This window comes from Pocillopora damicornis, chromosome 2 (assembly GCF_964200805.1).
Source record: "Pocillopora damicornis chromosome 2, jaPocDami1.2, whole genome shotgun sequence".
Lineage (NCBI taxonomy): Eukaryota > Metazoa > Cnidaria > Anthozoa > Scleractinia > Pocilloporidae > Pocillopora > Pocillopora damicornis.
Genome location: NC_142671.1, coordinates 13,841,065 through 13,866,806, shown reverse-complemented (window position 1 = coordinate 13,866,806; position 25,742 = coordinate 13,841,065). Strand labels below are relative to the sequence as shown.

The 25,742-nt window shown below is 37.9% G+C and overlaps 2 protein-coding genes across 3 annotated transcripts; both read left to right on the top strand.

The window, feature by feature from the left end:
* The first annotated feature begins 288 nt into the window (after positions 1-288).
* Positions 289-6,723, top strand: LOC113674782 (cytochrome P450 4F12). Its single transcript, XM_089197701.1, has 5 exons — positions 289-993; positions 1,579-1,820; positions 2,567-2,860; positions 4,251-4,758; positions 5,655-6,723. Exons 1-5 carry the CDS (start codon positions 777-779, stop codon positions 5,882-5,884), a joined length of 1,491 nt encoding a protein of 496 aa, XP_089053827.1. The 5' UTR covers positions 289-776; the 3' UTR covers positions 5,885-6,723.
* Positions 6,724-12,482: 5,759 nt separating this feature from the next.
* Positions 12,483-25,483, top strand: LOC113674773 (uncharacterized). 2 transcript variants are annotated; one of them, XM_027191269.2, is made up of 22 exons: positions 12,483-12,833; positions 14,487-14,552; positions 14,767-14,898; positions 15,527-15,571; positions 16,244-16,335; positions 17,198-17,461; positions 18,036-18,120; positions 18,467-18,569; positions 18,888-18,970; positions 19,229-19,327; positions 19,591-19,663; positions 19,759-19,876; positions 20,014-20,076; positions 20,244-20,295; positions 20,726-20,797; positions 21,923-21,954; positions 22,231-22,312; positions 22,673-22,795; positions 23,437-23,535; positions 23,972-24,063; positions 24,296-24,403; positions 24,961-25,483. In XM_027191269.2, exons 1-22 carry the CDS (start codon positions 12,732-12,734, stop codon positions 25,082-25,084), a joined length of 2,109 nt encoding a protein of 702 aa, XP_027047070.2. In that variant the 5' UTR covers positions 12,483-12,731; the 3' UTR covers positions 25,085-25,483. The 2 variants fall into 2 exon arrangements, with proteins under 2 accessions (XP_027047070.2, XP_089053821.1); XM_089197695.1 differs by having other exon boundaries at positions 12,488-12,833; positions 16,244-16,893.
* Positions 25,484-25,742: the final 259 nt, after the last annotated feature.

Genomic DNA, 25,742 nt, shown 5'->3' with positions numbered 1-25,742 from the left:
TGTAGATGTAATGCGTTTACTCGGATGGGAGCCATATAAGCGATCTCTCTACTCTCTCTGTAGCAGCTGACAGTGAAATGAAAGTGCACTGTCATAATTTCACTTGATTTGACTTTACGTCTCTCTCCTTTTTTTTACACATATATCTTTAGTGAGTAATCACATAACTTTTTAATGCTATAAAAATTGTGCTGTATCAGTAGCCCCTTGTTAACTCTGGAAGTCCCTTTGTACCCAGTGCCTTGGGGCGCATTCCGTGCGAAGAATCCTAGAATTTTTTTGTTCACTTTATTCACTCATTCACACTGCTGAGTGTAACTTGTATTTTTTTAATGTGATTGAAATGATCGTTTCTTGAATTTTCACCGTTTGACGTGCTACAACCAGACAAACAATTAAGGCTGTCTTGTTTCAACCATCATGGAAAATAATATTTTGGGTAAAACTACTAGAATATAGGGCCACTTATTTACTTCCTATTGAATCACAATACATTCATTTGTGTTCTGCCTCGTTCCTCAACGCATGCCGATAAGCTGAACCTCAGTGGCCCAGTATTGTGTAGTTGCTCCTTCGATAATGTTGCCTTAAAATATTCATTAGAAGGTTTGAACGACTTTTGGCTACAAATAACCTCACCCTCTCCTAGAGGAAAGTATATTTGAGGTCGTCGACTATGGCCCTTGCGTGACTCATCATTACACTGCATTTTTAAATAACTTTCAGTTGTATTGCTTCAGGCTACAGCTTTTCGGTTTACAGTTTGGACTTCTAAAATGATATGGTCTGTAATAGGCGTTATTTTTCTGACGTGGCTCTTGTACAAGCTGTTTAAAGACGAGTTTACTTCGTTGAGAAAAATTCCCAAACCCAGTGGATCTCTTCCAGTGTTTGGTCATGGGTTGACATTTCTACGACAGGAAAACCATGCGAAATTGCTGCAGGATTGGAGTGAAAAATACGGGCCAATTATCCGTTATAACCGAGGTTTTGGTAAGTACGGTCTTTGAAAGTTTTTTCAGGATGATCCAGTGCATACAAGTACAATTATTATAAAGGATCAACAAAGCCTCTTTCTTTCGCACTATCAGATACTGGTTCATTAGCTCGATGTTATGAGATCACCGAATTTTGACAAGTTTTCATCCTCTCCACCTTTACTGGGACATGTTGGGCCACTAGCATGTATTTTTGGCAATGTCATGCATAACTGAATTGGGATTGGATGAACGAGTGACCTTTGGGGATTTCAAACTTGAAAGATTTGTATCTGCCCCAGCTCCTACTTTCGAATCCCTTGACCTAATCTGACCCACCTGGTACCTTTTTGTCTCACTCCCTGTGTTTTCAAGAGATCATAGAATCAATGAACCCATATAACTGAAGGTCTAACACTGAACCGAACCATCAACCAAACTGCAAATGATAAGTGACCAAGAAAACTGTGCTAAGAAACATCCCTCTCACCAGTTGTGTGAAATGGCCATTTGAAAGTATTCATGAACTAAGACATCCTTGACTGTCAGTGAAATTTCTTTATGTTTTCATACATACACCTTTTCATTAAATTTCTTTTAGGGGACTCTAGAGTCCTCTTGACAGATCCTGAGCTGATCAAATATGTTGTCGTGACAAATGCAAAGAACTACAGGCGGTCAGAGTTTGTTCGACAAGTTCTGCCCAGCATTGGTAATGGTTTATTTTCCTCCAATGGGAAGGATCATGCATTTCAACGGAAATTGATCACCCCAGCATTTCATTTCAGCAACTTGGTTGGAATGGTTGAGCATTTTGAAGATGTTGCTCACAATTTAGTACAGGTGAATCTTACTTTTAACATTTTGAACTTGATAGATTTGAGTGCAATCATTTGACCAGTATGTGGGGAAAACTGACAAAAAATAGATTCTTAGTCCAGGGTGCATGAAGGGAGGTAGGGGAATGGTTCCTCTTTATAAGATTTTAGCAAAACATACCATGCTGGTCTAAAAGTGGGTGTATACTTTTACCTTTATGGTCTTAAATTGTTTTTTTTTAAAAAGAAATTAACACTTGAGGCTAGAACTAGAATCGAACCTTGTTTCCACTGAACTTGTTTGCCAAGTAATTATTGGTCCATCAACTGACAGAGAGTGATTGTTCAACTGTTTCCTTAAGTGTTAAGTGCACAATAATACTGCTTCGAACAGAATTCTGAGACAAGGATTTGTAGGAGTGGTGATAAAGGAGGACTTGCAGTAAAGTACATAACAGAGTTTAATCCTTTAATCCTAAAAGTGACTAGCATCTAATTTCTCCCAACAGTATCACCCCTGATTTACATATTAAGGTCACAAGAACAGAGGAAATGATCACCAAATAAAGAAGCTCATGATAGTTAAATGAACTCTCCTTGTCAGCACCTTGGGAAATGTAAAGGGAACAGTATAGAGAATGTGCATACTGATTTTAGGGTGTAAAGAGTTAATTATCCAGTTTTAATTAATGTCTGTTGCATATCCATGAACTATGTTCCAGTGTGTATCCTCTTGTGGTGCAATGAAAGGTCTTGAATGCTTTTTTGCAGCTTTGGACTGAACAAGTAAACAGCTCAAAAGAAGGAGTCTCAGAGGCTTCCATCTCTGTGGACTTGACTCATCTTACATTAGATATCATTGGAAGATGTGCCTTTGGGTACAATTTTGACACTGTGTTGTCAGGAGAAAGTGAAGTTTCAAATGCATTCTCTGATGTTATATTAGAAATCAATTTTGCCCGATTGATGAGACAGAAACTTATTCCACTTTACAAATATCTTCCACTCCCTGATAATGTAAGGGCAAGAAAAGGTCTGGAACTGACAGATAAAACTGTCCTGGAGGTGAGGTGTGACTGGATTTATTACCTTAAAATTGGAAGCATATCTAAGTAGGCACGTACTCTTTTGGACCAACAACAACAAATTTTTTGATATGCATTACAGACTGAATAATAATGCATAGTTTAGAGCTACCATTAACAAACGAAATCTGAGACACTTGAACACAATGTTGATCAACATCAATCATTGTATGATAAGCCTAAGCAACCATGCAATATCTATGCAATTTAAGAACAACTGACAATGGTAACAGGACTGAGTTGAGTCCAATTCTGTCTGTAATCGTATTGAGTGATTACAAAATTGGATGACTACAAAGTGAGTCCAATTTGTTGATCACGAGTATGATTACAGACCAAATGGGACAACAGAAAGTCCTGTTACCAATAAATCATAACCATTACAATTTCCAAGAAAACAAATGCATTTATTTGAGAAAATATCTCTGGTAGAGATATCATCTAAAATGAAAAATCCTCTCATTGAAATTCCCCAGTTTTGTCGGGTAAGGGGTTGTTGTTATGGTAATTTTAATTAATTCTGTGATTTGTGGATTTAACTGAGTGGGTTTAGTATGATTGGCTGCTTTAACTGTCCGATTGTTTTTTGTCCAATTATAACTTAATGTCCCCTCACATTATCTGATTACAACTCTGCAAAGTAATTTGTGAAAAGTAAAGCAGCTCATGCACCAATAACATTAATAAATTTTGAATGGTTATGATTCATTAATTATTATTATATGTACTAGTTATGCTATTAGATGATAATTTTAAGCAATTGAAGAATGTAAAACAACACGGTTGTATTACATGTAATTAAAAAGAAAGTTTGAATAATTCTTCTAAAAACTGTAATCTTATCTTCTTATCTTTAAGAAATTCAATACTAGAAATTGATAGTTTTGATTTGATTTGATAAGCATCCATTGGTCAGCTTTTGAGCAAGCTGATGTAGTCTTATTTATCAGCAACCAAGTGTACAGGTCAGATTACAAATGAGACACAGCTTCAGTCACCACTTCTTTTGTTTGATATGTGAGGCTGATTGTTAAATTGCATCATGCCCCCCCTGGCCAATATTTTACTGATGCATTAGTTCCACTTGACCATCTATCTTTGATCTCCTTCTGAGGAAGCTGAGTAGGTTTCTCTGTATTCAGGGATATAATAACAGGGTTCCCCCCCCCCCCCCAGCCTTTCTAAAGGAATACAATTTTTAACCTGCAGGTTTTTCCATTTAGCACCTGTGACTCAGACATTTGTTTCAGTAATGACTAAAGTTGCCTAACCAACACCTTACCATTTTGCTGTATGTTCTTTCGACACAAACTTAAAAAAGTTGCTGTTTTGGCTAGATATGTGATCCATATTTCTTTTGTCTTTAACAGATCGTTCAGGCAAGGCGTAAAAAGAAGAAAGAGGGAGGAAAAGTGTCTTCTAAACCAGACTTGCTAGATCTGTTAATGGATCAGTATGATGAAGAGACTGGCTCTAGCATGGATGATGAACTTCTCAGAGCTCAGGTGTTCACATTCATGTTAGCTGGTCATGAAACCACTAGCGTATCCATGATGTGGACTCTGTATGAACTGGCCAGACATCCAGACATTGCTGAAAAGATCCGTGAAGAAATTAAACTAGTTATGAAGGACTCATCAGAAATGACTTGGGCAAAACTGGCAGAGATGAAGTTTCTTGGTAATGTCATTAAGGAATCTCTCCGACTTCATTCTCCAGCTTCCGTAGCAATACGTATTGCTAACAAAAATGATGTGATTGGTGGATATGAAATTCCTGAAGGTGCTGTAGTAGCTCTTGGAATTGATGCTGTTCACTATTCCCCAAAGTATTGGAAAGATCCACATGCTTTTAACCCACAGAGGTTTGATGAAAACGGTAAGATTGAGGCATAAATTTCTCTCTTTTTTATTTGCTTGTTTGCTTTTCTTTCATGACTGCCCTTGCAGAACAGCAAAATTCCCTGTTAAATTATGAACTGAGTTATGTTAAGATTCTTGGGGAAGGTCAAATGAGAGCCAAATGTAGTCACTAAGAGGGGGATCCATCTGTATGGCACCTCCCAAAATTTGAATTTCAAGTTGTTTGGAAATGCGCTTTCCATCACTCAGAGACTAAATCTGTGTATGTTAAAGCATAAAATTTTAATCCTCACTTGTTATATTTTTCAGTCCTTTGCATTAAAATATTGCTTGGCTACATAAAAACCATTGCCAGTGATGTATTCCTGCTAAGCTTGTCAACTCTACTAACAACCAAGTCAATTAAGAGTTGCCATTTTTCTCAACTGTTTTTTGAGATTTTCTTTTGACGTTACTTATCTCAGTTTATGAGGTTGGACTGAACCCCTTAAGCCCTCCCTCCTCCCATTCTTGCCAGCCACAGGGCTCTGTATTTTCCAAGGAGGAAATTTGTTAACTCAAGAATTGGCTGACAACAGTAGCTCTATTTAGATTAAAATTAGTTTATCTGTACACGCACATACACTGAGGATCATTTCGGGTTCGCGTGCTGATTAGTGGATGGTTTTTCTATGTTTGACCGCGCAGATAGAAATGTACATACGCAAAATGGATGTCGCAAAAAGTTACCCACACGGCCACACAAAGAACGCTTTTGTTTTTTCTTTTATATTAGATTTTATTATTTGTTATATATTATTAAATACCTATCAAAACTTTCGGAAGACTTCGGGACTTGCCATACAAAGATGACAAATTTTTTGGACGCTGTGTTTAATAAAAGAGATCTCTAAGAATTTTTCATCTTTGCAGATGAGAACTACCAAGCTCACCATCCATATGCGTTTTTGCCGTTCTCCGCTGGTCCTCGCTCCTGCATAGGGAGTAAGTTTGCCATGGCAGAGATGAAAGCTGTGTTATCTACTTTGTTGCGACACTTAACATTTGAAGAGATTCCTGGATTCACGGTGAGACCAGTTATTCGATTGACAGCTAAGCCAGATCCGCCATTGCGGTTGAGGATCAGAAAGTTGACAAGTTGAATATGGCTTCAGCTTATTTGTTTGGTTGGTTGGATGTGTAACAATTGCGTTTGGGGCTCAGTATTAATTAGCAGTGCTTCAAAAGACTACATAAGGTAGAAGGTATGCTCGCAATCATCTACTATCTATTTTTATCGACTGTTTCGTTAAAATCTGTGTTAGATATTTTGTATTTCAATTAGTTTCTTTTATAAACATCTTAAAATTGCCGCCATGTCCGGCTGATTAACAGTCAACGTAAAATTTCAGTTTTCTTCAAGTTATGTCTGTGCGTTGTTCTTGTAGTTTAGCGCGATAATATTCCACCTCTGCTTTTTTGTTTCCTAAATATCTGAGCCAAAATGTGCGTATTCTTGGGTACGGACAAACGACAGAGAAAATCCAACACAAGACTACTAAACCAACAAAGCCCATGGACCCAGCGAGGAAATACAACGGAACCATTCGCCGACTCATTTCTTTTCAACCCTACAAGCGTAATTTGCGGACTTGAAATAAATTTCCAAGGTGCTAAAATGCGGCTAATATCGACGAGGAATAGATGAGCCAATACAAAGGATGTCCTTGCTCTGAAACGAAACGAAAAACGAATTTCAAATTAAATATTGTTATTAGCATACAGTCAAATGGAAATGAAAAAGAAACGAAAAGGGGCATACCACAAATAAAAAATAATGTCACTCAGTTGTAAATAATAGTGTGCAAGACATACCGTATTGTACTTGTTTTAAGCCCAGCACAGGCCTATTGCGCGGGTCTAGCGCTACATAGTTCTTAAGAATTAAAATTCATATTTTCCTCTCTGTCGGTAAATAAATAAAGCGTATTTACCAGTTGCAGCTGGACTGATATTCTTGGAAATTTAAATTTTCCTTCCCTCTCAGGTTATCTGTCATTTAGAAATGTCAAGCGTACCGAAACCATTAACAACTATTTGTGGATTAATTCGAGACTGGGATGCAAAGCCAAACAAGCGTCATACGAGCGTAATTTTTTACGTCACCGAGGCACTCAAACAATAACAAGAAGCCGTGTTTCTATCGACAAAATGATCTCTGTGTTCGGTTCTCAAGTAGCCCTCGGTATCTCAATTCAGTTTTCCCTCAATCACGGATTTTCAAACTTGACAGCAATACTTATTTGCTGAAGGTGCCAATTTCAATTTGCCCCCGGCAAAAAGAGAAAAAAGGAAGGAAAATGATAATAGGCGTGAATGAAATATTGTTCGTCAAGCCGGTAATACATAGCGCTGACGCACGTTCATTTCGACGCAGGGTTCACACCTAAGGCTGTCAGGAGAGCTTTCAGACCGATTTAGTGGTAACAGAATCTTCTTGGAAATGTGCTCTCCGAGGGAAAATGTCCCTGAAATTACATTTACCATTCCCCCACGCCCGCTTCCTCTCCTCTTTCCTTTTGAAAAAGAGGAAGGTGAGACTTATTAGGGTGGTTTTGTTTTGGTTCCGTCTGTGCTGATCAATACTGGCCAATCACGACAAACCCGACCAATCAGTTTACACGAACTGTATTTAATTCACTGGACTGACAAACAGCTCTTAACCTGACTCTCCCGCTCACCAGGACAATCAGAGTACAAGATCAAGGACTACTGAAGCAATGCTCTTGGCCGCTCGAGGCCCGCACGAAATAAAGACGTGCCGGCGAGCAAGAGCTAACTAGCTAGGGCTTGGGACATGACGAACATGACATGCTTGACGTATCTCCTTTCTCGACACCCAATGATTCCGATCTACTCGCTCATTTCTTATTTTTCAGAGCTGCTCTCGCAACTAGATTTTTATAAAATTTCTAAACTACCAAATTGCGTCGAAATGCTCGAAAACTGATTTTGTTTCTTATGCAATTTAAACCCACTTTAGGGTGGCCTAAAGCTTCAGAACAACCTTCACCTCTCACTGAAACACTTTCTACGGTCTCGAGATCTTTCTAATTCACACTAAAAAACGTAGAAATATGTATCAGCATATCTAGTAACAATGGGTAAGAAGCTGTGAGATATTAATTAGCTGCACTTAGTATCTGCAACTAATATGGCCACTGATTTTGCCTACGAACACTTTTTGTAAAGATATGTAAACATTTTAAACTCATACATTTGAGGGCTCATGGTGTTCCCTACTTGTTATAAACTTCGCTAATCACAACTTTAACGTCAACTTTTGACAGGCTGACTGACTGTCTGAATGCCACACTTTATTACTAACTGACTGTACCACTGACTGACCGATCGAACGCCTGACCTAACAGATTGACAGTGATCAGTCGGTCAATCTGTTACCATCTTGATGGCTGTGCTCTTCTTCAAGAAAAACTTAATACTAAAATGCATTGCAAGTGTGAAGCAAATACTCCGCGAAAGCATAGAGAAGTTGACACAATTATCAGATGGATTCAAAGGAAAGATGTTCTAATTAACATATACAGGTCAAAATTGCAAAGCAGAACCATGCGTTGATAAAAAAAAAAAAAAAGGAAAAACTAACGAGAGTGAACATGGTGCCCTGGTACCCTGTTCCAAAACAAAACAGCGTCTTGTATTCATTCAAGAGACCGTGAGTAGTTCATGCTTTCTTGACTCAGTATAACTTGTTTTGTGTGCTCGACAAATCCTTTGGTTTCAACTTCTATGGAAGGCATTCCCTACTACATGTATATTGCTTTGTCTCATTTGTTTACTTCAAAGAAAACCAACTTTAAGTTTCGCGATGATGTCGCTCAATTGCAAGTTGACTACGTAGAAAGGTCATAATTAGCATCTTGTCCAAATTACATGGCTCTCTTAGAACATGAATATGCTGCTTAAAGAGCTTCAATATCAGGTAGGATGATTAGCTTTATTGCTTTGCGTACTGTGCTGATTTATGCACTGGCGTTCCAATATCATCCCAATGAAATACGCACAAACAAGTTTTATGTCCATTTAAAATAAAATTAAGTCGTCAACCCATGAAATCTCGTGTATATTCTGTCAGGTTGGCTAATTTCTGAGTCATTCTCATAATGTGTGTCTGTCGAATAGGTTCTACATCCTCCCCTCCTTTCGCAGTTTTCAATCACTGCATCGTTTGTTTCATTGTTGTTTTTCCTGGTTGCTTCACGAAGAGGCCAGGGCACTTCCCACCTGGTCATGAACTTTGATTTGTTACAATTTTCTTCCACAACAGTAGTTAAAACATTGGAGTAGGAATCTTCCATCATCTCTCCGCGACCCCGCGGGCCAAATTCACAGAAGTACAATACCACAAGAAGTAAACCAACCAGGATCAACACTAAGCAGAAAGCAATAGACGCCGAACTGATCTCGATCATCAACAAGGGAATATCCTTCCACCCCCAAACTTGGATCCAAGATTCAAAAGCATCTTTTTTGATGGGATGATGCTGCTGTTTTGTTAAAATTCTTTCTTAATCAAAGCAAACTAAAAATACTTATGCATACTTGTTTACATGTGTCGTCCCGCCTCTGTGGGATATCAGCCTGTTTGGCTCTTTGACATACAAATTACGATCTAAGTTAATGTTAGTTGGCACTTTTTTATTCGAGTCCCTGGAGGCTAATGATCTTTGTCTACTAGCAAACAACTATGAAATGACCACCGTAACTCTTAGCAACTTAAATCAAATTCTTAAAACGTCTTTTGCGCTACATCAAGAAAAACAGTTCAAGGACTCAAAACTCATATCCAAGAAATTGAAATTATCTTGCCATTTCTTAATTTGAAATAGAAAAGTATCAATCGTGGGACATTTTGTAACCGGGTGAGAATCGGATCGATCTAAAAACAACATTCTGTGAGGATAATGTCTATGTAATTTTGCATAACAATTCATCTTCCTTCCTTTTCAGTTTGAGATAAGTTAATGTACGGTCTTGCTTTTTAGAAGAAAATATACTTCCCCCGTTGTGCGTATACTGATGAAATTTTAGCACAATGAAACGCAAAACTGTAATTAAAATGCTTCGCATTATTATCGCTAATGAAACTTCGGTTTACGATATGTCTAGCCACTTAAAAAGCATAGTTCTCTGCGTAATATTTTGTTTCTTTGTTTTTTTTCTTTTACGTGATTATTGAGTCTATAAGCGAAGTAAGGGGTCTTCCTTCTTTCTCTGGTTATTCACATGGAACCAGAGCTCATCAGTTATAAGCACTCACTCGGAGCTCGTTCTTCACCGGTACAGCCGTCTTCTTTTTTTTTTTTTTCCCGTCGTCTTTGGAGCATGTTTCGATTGAGTGTCATAAACCAAACTCGAGTATTCACGACAGCCAAGCAGAGGAAAGGAAAATGTCACAAGGAGCCGATGAAAATTCAAAGTAAAAACAAAAAGTCGCGATTGCCTTCGTTTAAATCTCATGGGTTGAGAAAGTGGTGCTAGATTTCAGGACCAATCATAGAACGAAGAAAAAAAAAACCAAAGAAAACTCGGATTAATTTCGAAACTGGATCATAATTTGCACTATTAAAGTTTACTTACTATATGTGAATTGCATAAAATCGCTGTCATAATAGTGAATTAGATAACAGTTGAGAGCTATGCAGACTCGAAATACGTATAAGTTTTATTTTGTTTTTGTTTCGTTAGTTTAAGTGTGTCTTTTAAATCATTCATGGCGTTAACAGAGACGGTAATCATATATTATTAAACAAAAAACTAAATTTACTCAAACAGTTAAATTTAAAGCCATTCTTTTTCAAAGTAACTGGTTACTTAAGACAGAATATTAATTAATTTTCACCCTGCATTATTTGTGGAACACTTAAAATAGGAGGTCGTTGCAACAATGTCGCTAAATTATTATTTTACACTAAAATTCTGCGTGGGAGGATCTATCCTCTTCGTGTTCTATTACCAGAATGTCGTAATCCGGTGAATAAATGTGAAAATCCCCCTTGTTGCCTGTGTAGCTACTTTGTTCTTCCAACGTGAGAGTACATATGTTGGTCTTCTTGTTAGCTACCTGAGTTGATGAGAACGATTTCTCGAAGCTTTGTAAACCTTTTGGACTCTTATAATAGTTGAGTAGATTCTCAGTATATCTACTGTTCGTCTGGGGTGATAACGGCCCATTGCTTTTCTGTTTCTGCGGGAAGACTCTACATTTGTTGCTGTATTGATGGCACAGTTTCGTTTCCGCAGAATGACGTGGCTTGTTGACCCGCCTTGCATCTCGAATTAATTGATTTTCACTGAGATATAAATCCTTTCCATTTTCTGAATTTACTTCCAAACCATTCAACGGCGGTAAAATCAACAGCTTTTGTCGCGTGGAGTTTTCTTTCTCTTTATGTGGCTCTGTGTATCGAAGTACCTCGTTTTCTGTTGGCAATTTTCTCAGGTGCGCATAGCGTTTACCAATTTCCTTCTCTTTCTCTTTGATTTCCTTCAGCCTGTTTTGAAAAATTCGATCAGTTTCCATTTGGTCTCGCCTTTGCTTGGCCATTTCTTGTCGTTGCCGCTCTCTTAGTTTAAAAGATTCGTTTTTATAGCTGTCGTATAACGCTTTTCGGATGGACAAAACACTTGGATCCATCTTCATCCGTTTGCGATAATTCTCCAACAGACCAGCAAAATAGCTGTGGTTCATCATGCAGCAAGCTTCAACTAGGACATTCCAAGGATCTTCAGAGTCTGACGAAATGATGGACAACAACCTATCCGCTCTTAAATTGCGCTGATAATTAGTAAAACTCCGCTGACAAAATTGAATGAAGTCGCCAGTTTTAAGAAAGAAGCCGATCTCCCATTGCACGTTCAGATAACATTTATATTATTTCAGCACGAGAAGTCCATGGTTATCACACTTATTGCCTCCTGTGTGCTAGGGTAAGCTAGATTGACTATAAACAAATATGTGCAACAAGCTGAACTTTCCGTCCGATTTTCTCATTTCTGACACAGTCACGACTGTACGATCCATGCGTACTTGTAACCCTAAACTGACACAGGCCAGTAACAAAGTTATGCTCGCTGAGATATGTGGGCAGAGAAGATATTAAATTTAAGCAACTGATTGGTTTTGGTTAACAATCACTGAGGTGTCACACCTACGATCAGAGAGGACGTAGCATGGCTCCAAGCTGTGAGTTTTTTTTTATGATATTCAATAAGGTTTGAGGGACCAAAAGTACTTTAAGTTTACAACAACTGTCGTAGTAATGTACAACCACACACATAGATAGCATAGTTTCCCTTCTTCATTCAGTTGTATTGATGATACTCTGGCATTGCTGTAGTACTACACTAATGCCTGGTGTAGAAATTGGGCTCTTCAAACATTTGTTTTTGTTGTGAAAGAGTTGTTATTCTAGTTCACAGACCAAATCCATTACCACCCGGACACCCGCCACGATTAAAATTCCATCCTTACGAAATAAAAACCCTAGGAAAATTCACTGATCTTCTATGCATGTTTCATCTGATTTTGCTACATGACATATGTTATTCATCGCGGAATATATTTTAGTATAAAAGTTCAGATTAGATTCTCTGTAAGTGAAGCCTAGCCCCGTAGTAGCTGTAGTTCCGCCGGAAATTAATATAGCCTCTGAATACATTAACATAATTAGTAGGACTACTGAGTCGAATATCGATAGCAACAAATGCGGTTGGCAACCAGTCAGTCTTTCTGCAGTAGGCTGATGACCGACCAAAAGTGGCATTCTTTGATACACTTGGGTACCTAGATGCCCTAGCTGGCCATTTTCGTCTGTAAGAAATTAATTTTACCGAAAGAAGCGCAAGTGGAAGTGGCGAAATGGAACAGGTTATCGAAATCGAACACGAGACGACAGCGCGCTTCTCGTGGAGTCAATTATAGCAGTCATGTTAAACGGTTTTGCTAAACACAGGCCTCTCAGTACACTCGAGTATGAACAGCAGTTAGATTATCTGTGTCAGTGGATGGAGAAATGGAGTGATCAAGTGGTGAGATAAGTGTAATTTAACGTGTAGAGTGAAACTTGTCGATCGTGATCGAACAAGTCGCTGTCTATTAGTTATGAATGCATACGGAAAATGATGCATTTGTTTACTCAATATCATGCCGTTATTCACTTTTGCGTTTGCTTTAATGCTTTGTATTTAAGCAGCTTTTTTCGTCTGAAGAGAGTGCTTCATACTTCATATTGTAATTTTGCTCGATTTAAAATGTGGTCTGAGTCATCACAACCGTTCTTTTTTGGCAAAATGGAAGGTAATTAGAGATGTTGGTCTAATCGTTGATGCAATGGTGTTAAATTGGTGTTACTCGCATGGTGCGATCGGGAATAAGTTTTACCTCGGGAGGGCATTTGTTTTTCTTTTTATCCTGGCCTTGTACAATGTTGTCGGAAACAGTAGCTCGCTTTCCTACTAGATACCGGCAATTTTAACATTTGTGCTAATTTTTCGCATGGAACTTACTCTTGAGGTCTCTTTCTAATTCCTAATTTGTTTATCTTTTCTATAATTAAAATTCTCTCGCGTTACTCAGTTTCAGCTTATTTTCAAGTATGCCAAGTATAGTCCATTTCCGCTAATTAAATATTGTTGCTGCACAGTGCTGCTAGGTTTCCTCAAGACAAAATTTTAGAATTGGAAAAATACTACGTTAATTAATTTTCCCTCCAACATTAAAATTTCAAAAAGGGGATTATAAGGATAATCTGAGAGACAATAGTTCAGAATGCACAGAATGATAGGTGTTATTGTAATTCTTCATGTAGAACCAGAACCATATACCTGAAGGTTATAACGCTTCTGTATGGAGACAATGAATAGGCAAATAAAATACAAAACAAAATTTGAAAATGACCATGTTAGATGTTTAAGAGCTATCAAGTACCAGTAAAGCTGCCAACAATGTCAACTGCGGATCAAAAACGTTGATCTCATACCAGCTTATGCCTTACCCGAACAGTTTCTAGTGCCCGATGAAAAAGATTAGTGCTTCAAGCAACTCTCATTTTTCTAAAAATGCACCTGTGGAAAAGATTACAGAATCCTGAACCAGTTAGAGAATAGAGATGACATAGCAAATAATTATAATTTCCCCCAAAACTCCAATTTTAGAGTGATGAGCAATGGCAAAGAGCATGTTCTATATCAGTAGATAAACATGGCTATTATTATCTGCAATAATAATATTGGTAAAATGTGAAATGAAACACAAAAAAGCATTCTATTCGTACTTATAAACTTAAGGTAGCTATCATACCCCTGAACAAATTATAAAATAATAAAACCCTTGTCTCTATCAAGTGTTATTTCATCTCTTCTTTATTAAAATGCCTCATGAAATTTGTTGAAAAACAATAAGCTCTGTGTGATACTCAGAAGACTGTAAACGTATGATGTCTTGCTCTAATGGGATTGAATCAAGGAAAATAAGCTAATCAGACATGAAATATCATATGGTGCAACACTAATCAAGTTTTGGTTTTGTGGTTTACTTAAAACATGTCCTGATCTTTCACGTGATTGGTCAAAACACAAACATTGCAGACAAATTTAGGGTGTTCATGGTTTTCTCAGTTTGACAGTAGAAAGAGAGAGAAAATATTCTAATAACTTAATTTACCTTCTTAAACTTTGTTGCAGAGACGCAGTGTGATTGATCTCCTTCTTCCACGCTGTGATCAAGAACAGATCACGTTCCTTTGGACAGTAAGATAATAATTGAAATTTTATAATTCAATTCTGTACTAAATATAGCATTTAAAATGGTTGAAAGATTAACAGATTGAAGAAAAAAAATGAACAATGAGACAAATATTGTACAGTTATATTGTGTGAAATATTTGAATTTGATTATCAGATAAAGAATTGTTTCAAGTTAGGATAACCAAATTGTTTAATATATTTCTTTTTTCATTGTAAGGTGGTTGAGCCAACATTACACAGAGACTTTATGTACAGTTCACTGAATGCATTTCCAAGAAGTTCATTCAGCCCTGTGTCAACACCACTGTGTAGAGAAGTTCATAAAAAACTTGGGAAGCCAAGATACAGAGTATGCTGTTGTTGTTTTTTTTTTTCTTTTGCATCTCATCTCTTCTATTAGTTACATATTGACCTGAGATTTAACCATCTACATGCAAACAAAAAAAATTTACAGATGTACCTATTCCGACTCCTTAGGTGAATCAAAGTTTTAAGATTATCTCCCAATCTCAATCCAAGGTCTGGAATGTCTTGCTTTTACTACCCTCTGGGTGAAAATTAAATTATTCCAAATAAACAAAACAGAAAAAAAAAATGAATATAAACTAACAGATTGAATTTGTTTTTTTCTTTTTCTCTTTTTATTACAAGGATTTGGTCAGATAATTCTTTTGTCCAATTTTGACCGTAAACTTTTAAAGCTTTCATTTCATCAATTTCAATGTTGATCAATTGAAAATCATTTCACTTGCCTCATGACATATACTTAGAGGTTTGTTAAAGAGTATTGAACGAGTAATTGTAATAAGGAATTATTTTTTGAGATTTCAGGTTTTTTTTTAACGAAATGTTACTGCTCAAGTCCTCAGCTTAAAAATAGGTTTCAAGTTCTTCTGACTCAAACTGAAAGTTTTAAAGAGGATCTCCAACATTCATTTAATTTTTTCCACTCTCACATTTCCTCTTCATTTACTTAGGCATGGAAGCTTCACCGGGTGGAGAGTGCCATCCTTCACGATGAAGTAAGAGACACTTTGCGTAACTTCATTTTAAAGAAAAATGCAGTCAGACGCAGTATGAAAATATCGTAATATCAATAGCTTGTTGAGGTCATTTCAAACTTAAACAAAGGGGGTTTTTATACTTACAGGTGTATGAAACAAGAAACTGACCTTATGAACGGTTAATTTCTTAGCCGAAGCTATCGGATGTCTTTCAATTAACACGAAAGAATCGAATTTCCAGGAACTTTCATTCAGTTGCTTTTTGTCGTTGTTGTTGTTTAGTTAACGACGGACTCGTGCTCAATGGCCCTCAGCTGTCAATGTACGGCATGTACGGTACCTTCTGGTGTCTCTTTTGGAAGGGAATTATGGGAAATGTCTGGAAAAAAATGGCGGCTAGAACTCTCCCCCTTAAATTAATTCAAGTAGTTTGTGATCACTTCACAGTTGTGAACCGTACCATACATTTGTTTTTGTTTTCGTTTTTTTGTTTTTCTTTCTCTCCATCATAAACCTTTGTTCTCATCTTCACAAACAGATGAACATGTACATTGATATAAATTGCATCGTACCTGGTAGCACCAAAGGACTGCTGACCCTCGTATAAGTTTAGAAAATATTTCACCTCTTCTTCTCGCCTAATGTTTTGCACATCGTTTCAGTAATTTTTGCTACTGTTCAATCTCATAGGAAGAGGTGAAAGCCTGGACATCAACTGCTGTTTTACCAATTGTGAAGAGTCCTTCCCTTGCGTCACCATCGCGACAAACGAAGAGAACACCGTGAGTAAATACTTCAAACACTCAATAAAAATGCCTCCGGTAGGAAACATTAATTTATCACTGTTGTTTTACGGTAACAATCTAAATGAAAATTTGTTTTCCTGTCTGTCCCCTGCGACCATTGGCTAGGTGTTTCTTAACCTGAATCCAGCCAAGGGCCTCACCTTTATCAAAAACTGTCAGGAACATTTCAACTTTAATACAGTCGCTAAAAGCAAAGCTTCGACGAGATATGAAGGAAAGGTCTAGACGGGAATCGTTCATCTTTCTGGGAACAACACTACAGAATAAAGTTGAGGCTCCTCAATAGGTTTTTCGGCATATTTGAAGGCCGGGATCTGGGAATTTCGAGTAAGAAGGGAGTGAGATGCGGGATTGGTATCATGGACGGAACATGGGAATTGGCGATTTTAAAGAGCGGGATTCGGGAAATAATCACTTAAACGAGGCGAGAACCGGGATGTCCGTTGACGAGAATTTATGAAGAAATTGATCTTCTCGGTCCATGAAAAGCACCAGGCGAACAGGCTCTCTAGCATTTAGGAGGCGGTCGAGCTGGTAAGCGACACTCTTCTGTTGAAAATTCTATCAGAAGCGATGTTGCCAATTTACCAAAAATCCTTAATGGCCCACAGGATAACGTGGCATCTAAGGCTGCTGCGTCCTTGAAAACCTCCAGCAAGTCTCAGTTTGGTATCGAAAAGCTAAATATGTAATCAGTATTATGTAACATTGAGAAAACGAGCAGAAAAAGTTATTGCTCCAATCAACAGTATTGGCCCTATGGCCATTGTGAATGTTCTCTCAAATTCCCTTAAAAAGGTTGCCTACATGAAATGCATTTTATCTCTTTGTTATGCAGTTCTCCCGAGAGAGTAGAGTCCAGAGGTTCATGGAAATCGAAAACAACCTATTTTGGAGTTAAATTACCAGGAATTTCAAGTGTTGGAGGTCAAAAGCGATCTCTATCAAGATTTACAGGAAGTCGCTCAGCACCACCTTGTGGGGCTACCAAAACTTCTTCCCAACATGCTGTGCGACGCCACATGCAGAATGAGTACAAGAAGGATGTAATCAACAATGCTGCAATGGATAGTGGGAGAAAGGCTGACGACGTTACGTCATGGTAGGTGGAGTAAGGTTTTTCCATTACGATCAAGCAAAATCAACTGGTGGTCGTATTTCTTTTTCAATATACGTACATGTAAGTAGGGTTAGCAATTGAGCTAGCATTTCCCAAGAGATACACGTATGTTTACCCCACTATTTCGGAAATTGTCGTGCGCATCGCTCGCCTAACTTTCGTTCTGTGGCATACATGGTGTATTTCTATTCTGATTTTTGTCGGCATCCAAGACAGGATATGTTCTCCCGCCTGTATGCATGAGTTAGTAAATTAGTATCTCCTTTGAAACGCGATCAACTGGTGTATGCCTTTTATTATGAAAGTAAATTGACCTCTCTGTATCAGATTGATCCTCAGTCTAGCAGTGTGCAATGTCTGACGAAAGAAAACTCGACCCCTCCTTTATCTTTCTTTACATGTAGCTATACAAACAAAGAGTTGGCAAAGTGTATTGTTTCCTAATGGTTAAATGAAAGTGCACTCTAGAGCACGATTTACAGTTGTTATTAAACATCACTGACCGTCACATACGCTGTACATGGTTAGACTCTAATTTTATTTTCAACCTTCTCAGGCAAAGATTGTATAAATCGAAGTCTTGCCCCAATGTGTCTCACACGGCAAAATCTCTGGTCGGTCAGCAGAGGCATGTGCTGCATGTAAGTAAAATTTTATCTCATTACCAGACTGTACAGGAAGTGATTAGACAAGTAGGCAAGAGTTGAACCGGCGCGTACATGGAGACAAAGCGGCCAGTTTAATTCTGTTATGTTCCAAGAAGAGACAATGTACTCCTACAGAAGTTCTTTCGACCCAGGATGAAATGGTTCGCAGAGAAAGGTTAGGAAAGCTGACCTGGGAACTGAAGTTCCTTGAGTTGCAAACCTTTTCCAAGTGCAAAATAATCTTCATTGCTTCGACTTGTGGATTCCTTGCTTTGTTTTCCTCTCACTCAGGAGCATGTTCCTGTCTCACTATCATGTTTTTATTTTCGTTCTTTCTCAGCACCGTACCAAAACTGAACAAGGTCCAAACTCAGCGTGGAATTTGATTTCATTACCAGAGAATGCTCAGTGTCTTGTTCAGTGGTTTGAGCAACAGTGGAGCGGTAAGGACACGCTACAGTCAGTTGAACTTAAAACAGTTTGATTACCTGTAGGCAGACGTAAACAGAGAAAGATGATGGAGTCAGGGACAAGGACGAGGAAAGAGAGCGGAAAAAGGGAATTCCTTTCCCCCCTCCCTCCTCTTTCCTTTCCCCCCCTCCCTCCCTCTTTCCTTCCCCCCCCTCCCTCCCTCTTTCCTTTCCCTATTCCTTCTTTTTCTCCCCTCTACTCTGCCATTGAGCCATTATGGATGGCAATTATGGATGGCTGGTCAACAGTAAACACCACTTATTGTGTATTTCACCTCTCTTTAACTATAGGTTGGCAAAAGAATGAATTTCTTCAGCTGTTCTTGAGGGTTCTTGCGCCTAGCGAACTTTACTTTCTTTCCGGACTTCTCGCTGTAAGTTAATTTAGCTTTGTGTGCGACTTGTGCACTACACAAAATATGTCTTGAAATCGTAATTTTTGATTATCATTACGGTTTGTTAGGTACACAATAAATAAACATTTTCACTCGCAATAGAGTGGCAAATTAAAGTTAAATCGAGAGGCAAATTAAAGTTAAATTTTGTCGTAACCGAATTGTGGCAACAAGCTTCAATTATCTACCTCTCTCTCTCTACGTGATATGAATTTAAAATATTTTTCTTTCTTTCAGGTTAAACAGTATCGAGATTTTATAGCCATGCTCCCAGAGCAGTTAGCTATTCGCATTTTTTCTTTTCTTGTTCCAAAGGAACTTCTAGTTGTTTGTCAGGTAAGAGCTGAGTTAGCATACCTGTCGTTGTACCCCAATTTTTTTCTGTTTATGATGGTGTTATTTTTATCGTTTTCATCAACCCTGACTCTCTAAAATCACTTTTCTAGAATGGTGATTAAGTCGTGCATAAATGTAAACATCAGGAAAAATAAAATAGGCCCCTAATGTTAAATTCATTACAGGCAGCATATAGTTATAGTATTGATAATAGCTTTGCATTCTTTGTAATACACTAAAAAATATTTCCATTTTGAATGAAGGTGAGTAAAACCTGGCGTCGTCTTGCGTCTAAAGATGAGCTCTGGAAAGCAAAATGTCAAGAAACTTATGTTGGTGAGTGCAAAATCTTCTTTCAACTGAGCTCACTGATGTGGTAATTGAAAAATCTCTGAAGTTAATTGATTTTTAAACGTCATTTTCCATTCAAGGTGTGCCACTGAGTACTCCAGCTGTATGGAAGGACATCTTTAGAGAAAATCTTAACCTGAAGCGAAACTGGGCAAATGGCCGCTGCAAAGTGACTGACATGAGTGGCCACACCCACAAGTAAGTGTTGGGTTTTTTTTCCAAGGTTTTTACCTCTTAGTGGCGAGTGGATGGGTCGTACTAAGTGGAACAAAAGGCCGACTTTTACTACATTCTAGAACATTCGCGCAGTATTTGAGATTGTTTTCATCTTTCAGCGTACTTTCCGTGTGTGCTTACAAGAACTACGTTGCGACCGGAAGTTTGGATAGAACGATAAAGTGAGAGAATCACCAGTTTTTACTTTCTTGTGTACTTTTTCAACATGTATGTGTTCTCAGTGATTGTGTTTCTCGTGAGCTTCTCACTCGTAAATTTGTTTTGTTTTACGTTAATAAGAAAGCTTTTCTATGTTTGCTTTGTTTTAGTTATTTGTTTTTTTCTACAGAATCTGGGATGCCAAAAGTGGTACATTGCTTCTGACATTCCAAGGACATACGGTAAAAGAGTAATTTTATATTTGTTGCGAGTCATAAAAAACGTAAATGTTCAATTGGGTTGGTTGCTGTTTATTGTTTTTGCAACTTTTTTCGTTACTATCGTCTTTGTTGTGACTTTCACAGTTGTTGTTCCATCTTTTTTCTTTTTTTTTGGAAAGGATGGAGAACTTAACAATTATCTTTGTTGACCTTGGTGCTTTGCCCAACTTATTGTTATAAAACCTTATCGTTATTATTATCGTAAAGCTTTTATCAGGTTACCTGCCTGCACAATACAGCCCAGAAGTAGTTTGTCATGCTATAGGCTGTTCTCGTTAGATGATAACACCATCACACCTTTTCAATACCCGTAGTTTATTTTCTCTTGAAATTTGCTTTAAAGAATCCTCGTATACTGAAAGTAGTTTATTTGTTATTTTACCATTGACAGCGTGGTATTTGGAGTTTGCGGTTCTTGTCAAGTTCTATTCTGATAAGTGGATCATACGACAAAACTATTCGGGTGAGTACTTTGAGTGAAATGGGAAAGGAATGAGAAGTAGTCCTGTACTCGAAACAATGGACTCCGTCATTAAGGCCATGTAAAAGAAAGACATTGATTGTCTGGTTCTTTTGTTTTATGGAAGGCGTCGTTCGGTATCTGGAAGTTTCCCCCTCAGTATGACGAGGTCGCCCCATCAAAAATATTAAGTTCACCCCCACTTCAACCAATTTGCCCCCAAATCTTTCAACTCTTTTCCTTACGGCAAAGCCTACTTACGTTTCTTTTTTTTTTTCGATCAACAAGAGGAGTTACTGCGAAACCATGATAAAATTTTATCAATATGGAAATTCCTAGCCATGTTTACCTACATGCGACAGCACGAGAAACGCAAATGCACTATGTTACACTGGTCTTCATGTAATTAGCTTGACTCTACTTATGCATATGTTCGCATAAGATTTATAGAACTCGTTACCTCTCCTTAAGTCCAGTTAACTTCATTCATTAAAGCACTCTTGACCATTAGGTCAAGTTCATCTTGATCAATCCCTCTCGAGCGACTTGTACGCCCAGAAGGCACGTTACTTGCCTGGCTTTAGTTACAAGCGTAATGATCATCCTTCTAAAGTTTAATCAATGTGGGAAACTTTTTTCTTTCACTGGGCGAACTTGCAGTGGGGCGAAACCTTCACAAACTCGTCGATTCGGTGAAGCCGAATGGAAACCATTGTATGCATCAAGGACAGTGAACAACTCCCATTTTCCTTGAACGTCAACGTGCTCTCATGTTGTGAGATTTTCTGTTTTAAGCCAATTTATCTTCAAAAATGTTTTTATTGGGAAATTCTCGCGGAGGGATCACATAATTTTAACAGAAAGTAATGTAAAGTAAAGTAAGTGTATTGTTAATCCATCCCTGAAAATGAGAATATTCAGTCTACTGAACCTACATAGCCAGTTAGTTATTGTAAAATTTGGATGGCAGACCCGACCCGAATGTCCTAGCAGTCGTGTGATGTACCCCTTTTGTGCATTTTCTTCAAGCCTGTGGAAAAGGACAGGCTCGTTGAAGTTCTTTTTTTCCTGTATTAACATAGGGAGGGGTATGTATTTAATCGTTTTCTTGGTTTGCTTCAATTTTAGCTCTGGAGCCTCCGAACAAATATGTGTGTAAGGTAAGAAACTACAACAACATACTCTCCCATAAGTCAAGCTCAGATTGCTCTTTCTTTTTCTTAACGTGCGAATGGGAAATGAGAAGAACACAATTTTTAAAAAAGTGGAAAAATGGCGAGTATTAATGTTTGGCTGTTGGAATATTACGACCCTTCTTTGATCCACTGCCTCAGCTAATATGCTACCGTGAGAGAGGTCGGGATAAACCCCAGATTCTTTGTGAAAGGGTTGTGTTAGAGATAACAGATCATTATGTGTTGTATTTTTCGTTGTAGAATATTAATAAGTCATGATGGTCCCGTCTGGGCCATCGAACGTAAGGGAGATTTCCTTGTCAGTGGATCAAGCGACAAAACGGTCAGTAAATGATCAGCTTCTCAATAGCTAACTGAGTGTTTTTGTAATGCAGACCTCATTATTAGTATTGGTGATTAACACGATCAGGTCTTGTTCCATCTTGAGGTTCATATACGCAAATAAGAAAAAATAACAGAAATCATAATACAGCAAAACACGTAAGGGCTTAAATTTGCTTGAGAGTTCCCAGTGGTAAACAACACATACCCTTGTCTCTTAAGTCGTTTCAGACCTGTTAGGGTTCTCCATTAAGTACTCTTAGAAATACGAAGTACGGTTACTTATCAGTTTAACTTTTTGGTTAATTTGTTGCATTGCCGCTTTACCTGACCTATGAATGGACATTATTTCCTCATTCAGGCCAAAATCTGGAACATTCGTCAGTGTAAACTCCTTTTCTCGTTGATGGGTCACAATGGTTGTGTTTTCTGTGTCGATCTGGATAATGAATGTAAAAAAGCGTTCACTGGCTCAGGAGACAGGGTAAGTTCCTTGCTTAATGACTAAAGATCTTCATCTCCACGAAATTTAATTTTGCAATGGAAATATTCATATCAAGAATTTTTACAGACGTGTCCATCCCATCTCCTCCGCATTCGTCTTTTTTACCAAGTTATTTTCGTGATATTTTGATAATAACAGGTCTGCAGCTCCCTGAACGCTAGCCTGGTAGCATTTGAAAATGCAACTCAAAGGATCAATGACTTAAAATCAGTATGCGCATTCTCGATACTGTTCTCTATGCGTTTCCCATATTTGTCACACATAGAATTCGTACAGCGATCTATATCTCTAGTTGGCGGTCATTTCCGTTTCTCTTTTAAAATGTTAAATTCAGTGGTAATACCTTAGGGAGAAATTAGACGCTAGCCATTCTTAGTATCTAAAGTGTTAATCCCTGAAATCAGGGAGAGAACTGTGCGTAAGGGTAGATAAACACCGGGGGTAAGACTCAGACTATAGTTAAGGATGGTGACGATGAACGCGGATAAGAAATTATGTACTATCTCTTGTCTAAGTTTTCCAAAAGGGGCAAACAATGACGTAGCTCCCTAAACGTAGATAATGTAGTCAACAGTCTTGAACTAATGTCTAATACAATAGTCTATGTGCTTTTTTTGTAGACTGTACGAGTGTGGGAAGTGTCTTCAGGAGTTTGTCTTTTGTCCTTCAACATCGGGCAACTGTCTGGCTCCACAGTGACTGCTGTGAGTTTTGATCAGGTTAGTGCTAACATATGGTTTTGCATCTGATGCACGTTCGTTGAATAATCCGGGCTCCAAAAATATCTCTCCAACACAATGTAGAAAAAAAAGTATAATGAATTCTCTTCGGAAAATTCAACATTTTGACATAATGATTGCCACTTTGTACATCATTTAACTCAATCCTCGCCTCTTCTGTGTAATATACTAAAACTAGAGAAAGACGGATAATAATTAGCGCCAAGGAAGTCAACTTAATAAAGAAAAGAGTAAAAAAGGATTCGTTTATTTGAATATCCCCCAACCCCCCCCCTCCTCCTCCCACACACTCGTTTAGCTGTATATATGACTTCTTCACCCATATTGAAGGATGGCTGCAACAACCTCCCATCGATAATTCGATAAATTGTCGACAGTAAATTTTAACTGCCATTAATTTGCAATTTGTGTGCAGGGTCATGTAGTGGTAGGGTCGGGACAGCTGATGTCGCTATGGAACCTTGAGACAGGTGCCTGTGTAAATGAGTTCAAAGGACACAAAGGAAGGTACGTCATGTATATTATATCGACAGCTATCAAAAAGATGCATTTACAGAATTTGAGACTAATATGCATAAAGGTTGGACAGTGTAAGGAAACTGAAATCTATCTCACACTTTCAAACTTGGATTATTGCGAGCTTCCTTAGATTTAGTCCAATGTGACTCTTGTTTCACAACCCACACACTTTTTTCCCCAAGGTGATCAGCAGTCCTCACACTTCTTAATGATTTTTCAGGATTGAATCTATTAAACTGAAGTTCATAATGGTGAATGGGAAGAAAGAAACGGGCCTCATAGTCAGCGCTGGTAAAGACGGTCTGATAAAGTACTGGGACATTGAACAGTAAGTTTCATATAAGTGTGCCGATAGCAACTCTACAGTTTTTGAATTGACAATCCACATCGTTATCTTCCTTATTAAGATTTTGCATAAACATATTAAAATTGGTATTTGTATTTTAATGAAACTAATGAAGACATAATTTGGCAATCACGGAACTCAAAACTAACATGCCAGACTGCTTTTTTAACAAATGTAAAATTGATGGGTAACTTTATTTAGTCAGGGTGGCCCATTCAGGTACATGGCTGTCTAACAGAGGAACCCTGGTTATTGATCAAATGTTACAGAGGGACCCTGGTTATTCATCAATTAATCAATGTGTTGTTCATTGTGTATTAATACTCATGTCATGGATGATTGATTGGTTGATTGATTAATTGGTTGATTGACTGATTAATTGATTGGTTGATTGATTGATTGACGTATTCAATTAATGACTTTCTGTTTGCCTGACTTACTGTAAATAGAATGGCGGACGGACCGTTGGACAGAGAGACGGACAGACTAGTCTTTAAATGAATCGCGCAATTTATTGATTGCTTCTTTTTCTTTCTCAGGGGTTCCTGTATTCAAACACTTAAAGGACACAAGGACAATGTGAACTGCATCCATGTGGATTCCACTAGGATCATCAGTGTTTCTTATGATCAAAGAGTGCGAGTCTGGGATTTTAATTCATGACCTCAACAGCAATCGTTGAATAAAGGGACTATATTGTTCAAAAATGCACTCGTTTTGAGTATTCCTCTTTCAAAAAATTTATTACCTTATTCTGTGTTACACTTCACTCTAACTTCTCATTTCAGTCGTGTACTTTAAAGAAATCAGGCCATCGCGAAAAGAGTCAATAGTTATAAATAAAATTCTTTATATATTTAATGCGAGAAATTTAAGCTTTTATTTGGTAAAGATTTATGAAGGAGATTATCATCTGTTTCCACATTGCAAGAGTGTTTTGGCATTTTTGGTCAGATTGGTAGTTTGGTAACTTGAATCGCATATTTTAGCTGTAAATAGTCTATTTAAATCCTGAGAATGCTGTATAGATATGTATTAATAAAGTGATATGTCTTTAGTACACTGTGGTTTGTTAGCTCTCTTGTTACTTCTGAGCTGAAAGACCCCCTTCGATCACTCTGACTTTTTCTCTGGTTGGGCCATGACTTCCAAATCTGCAAGGGCATTTAGGGAATGTGGTTTAGCACTGTTGCTTGTGATCATGTTAGTTTCGTAATTCGGCGGCACACTTTACTGAACCTTTACTGCTGTCCCTCCCTCGAGCACAAAGGGTACAACGTCGCCACGATGCATCGAATATATAACAAGTCTTAGTTCGTAA

Coding starts and splice junctions, on each gene's coding strand:
- LOC113674782 (XM_089197701.1), top strand. CDS start 777: ATGATATGGTCTGTAATAGGCGTTATTTTTCTGACGTGGCTCTTGTAC. Junction 1,821..2,566: donor TTGCTCACAATTTAGTACAG/GTGAATCTTACT, acceptor GCTTTTTTGCAG/CTTTGGACTGAACAAGTAAA. Junction 4,759..5,654: donor ACAGAGGTTTGATGAAAACG/GTAAGATTGAGG, acceptor TCATCTTTGCAG/ATGAGAACTACCAAGCTCAC.
- LOC113674773 (XM_027191269.2), top strand. CDS start 12,732: ATGTTAAACGGTTTTGCTAAACACAGGCCTCTCAGTACACTCGAGTAT. Junction 14,553..14,766: donor AGATCACGTTCCTTTGGACA/GTAAGATAATAA, acceptor TTTCATTGTAAG/GTGGTTGAGCCAACATTACA. Junction 24,404..24,960: donor AAGTACTGGGACATTGAACA/GTAAGTTTCATA, acceptor TTTCTTTCTCAG/GGGTTCCTGTATTCAAACAC.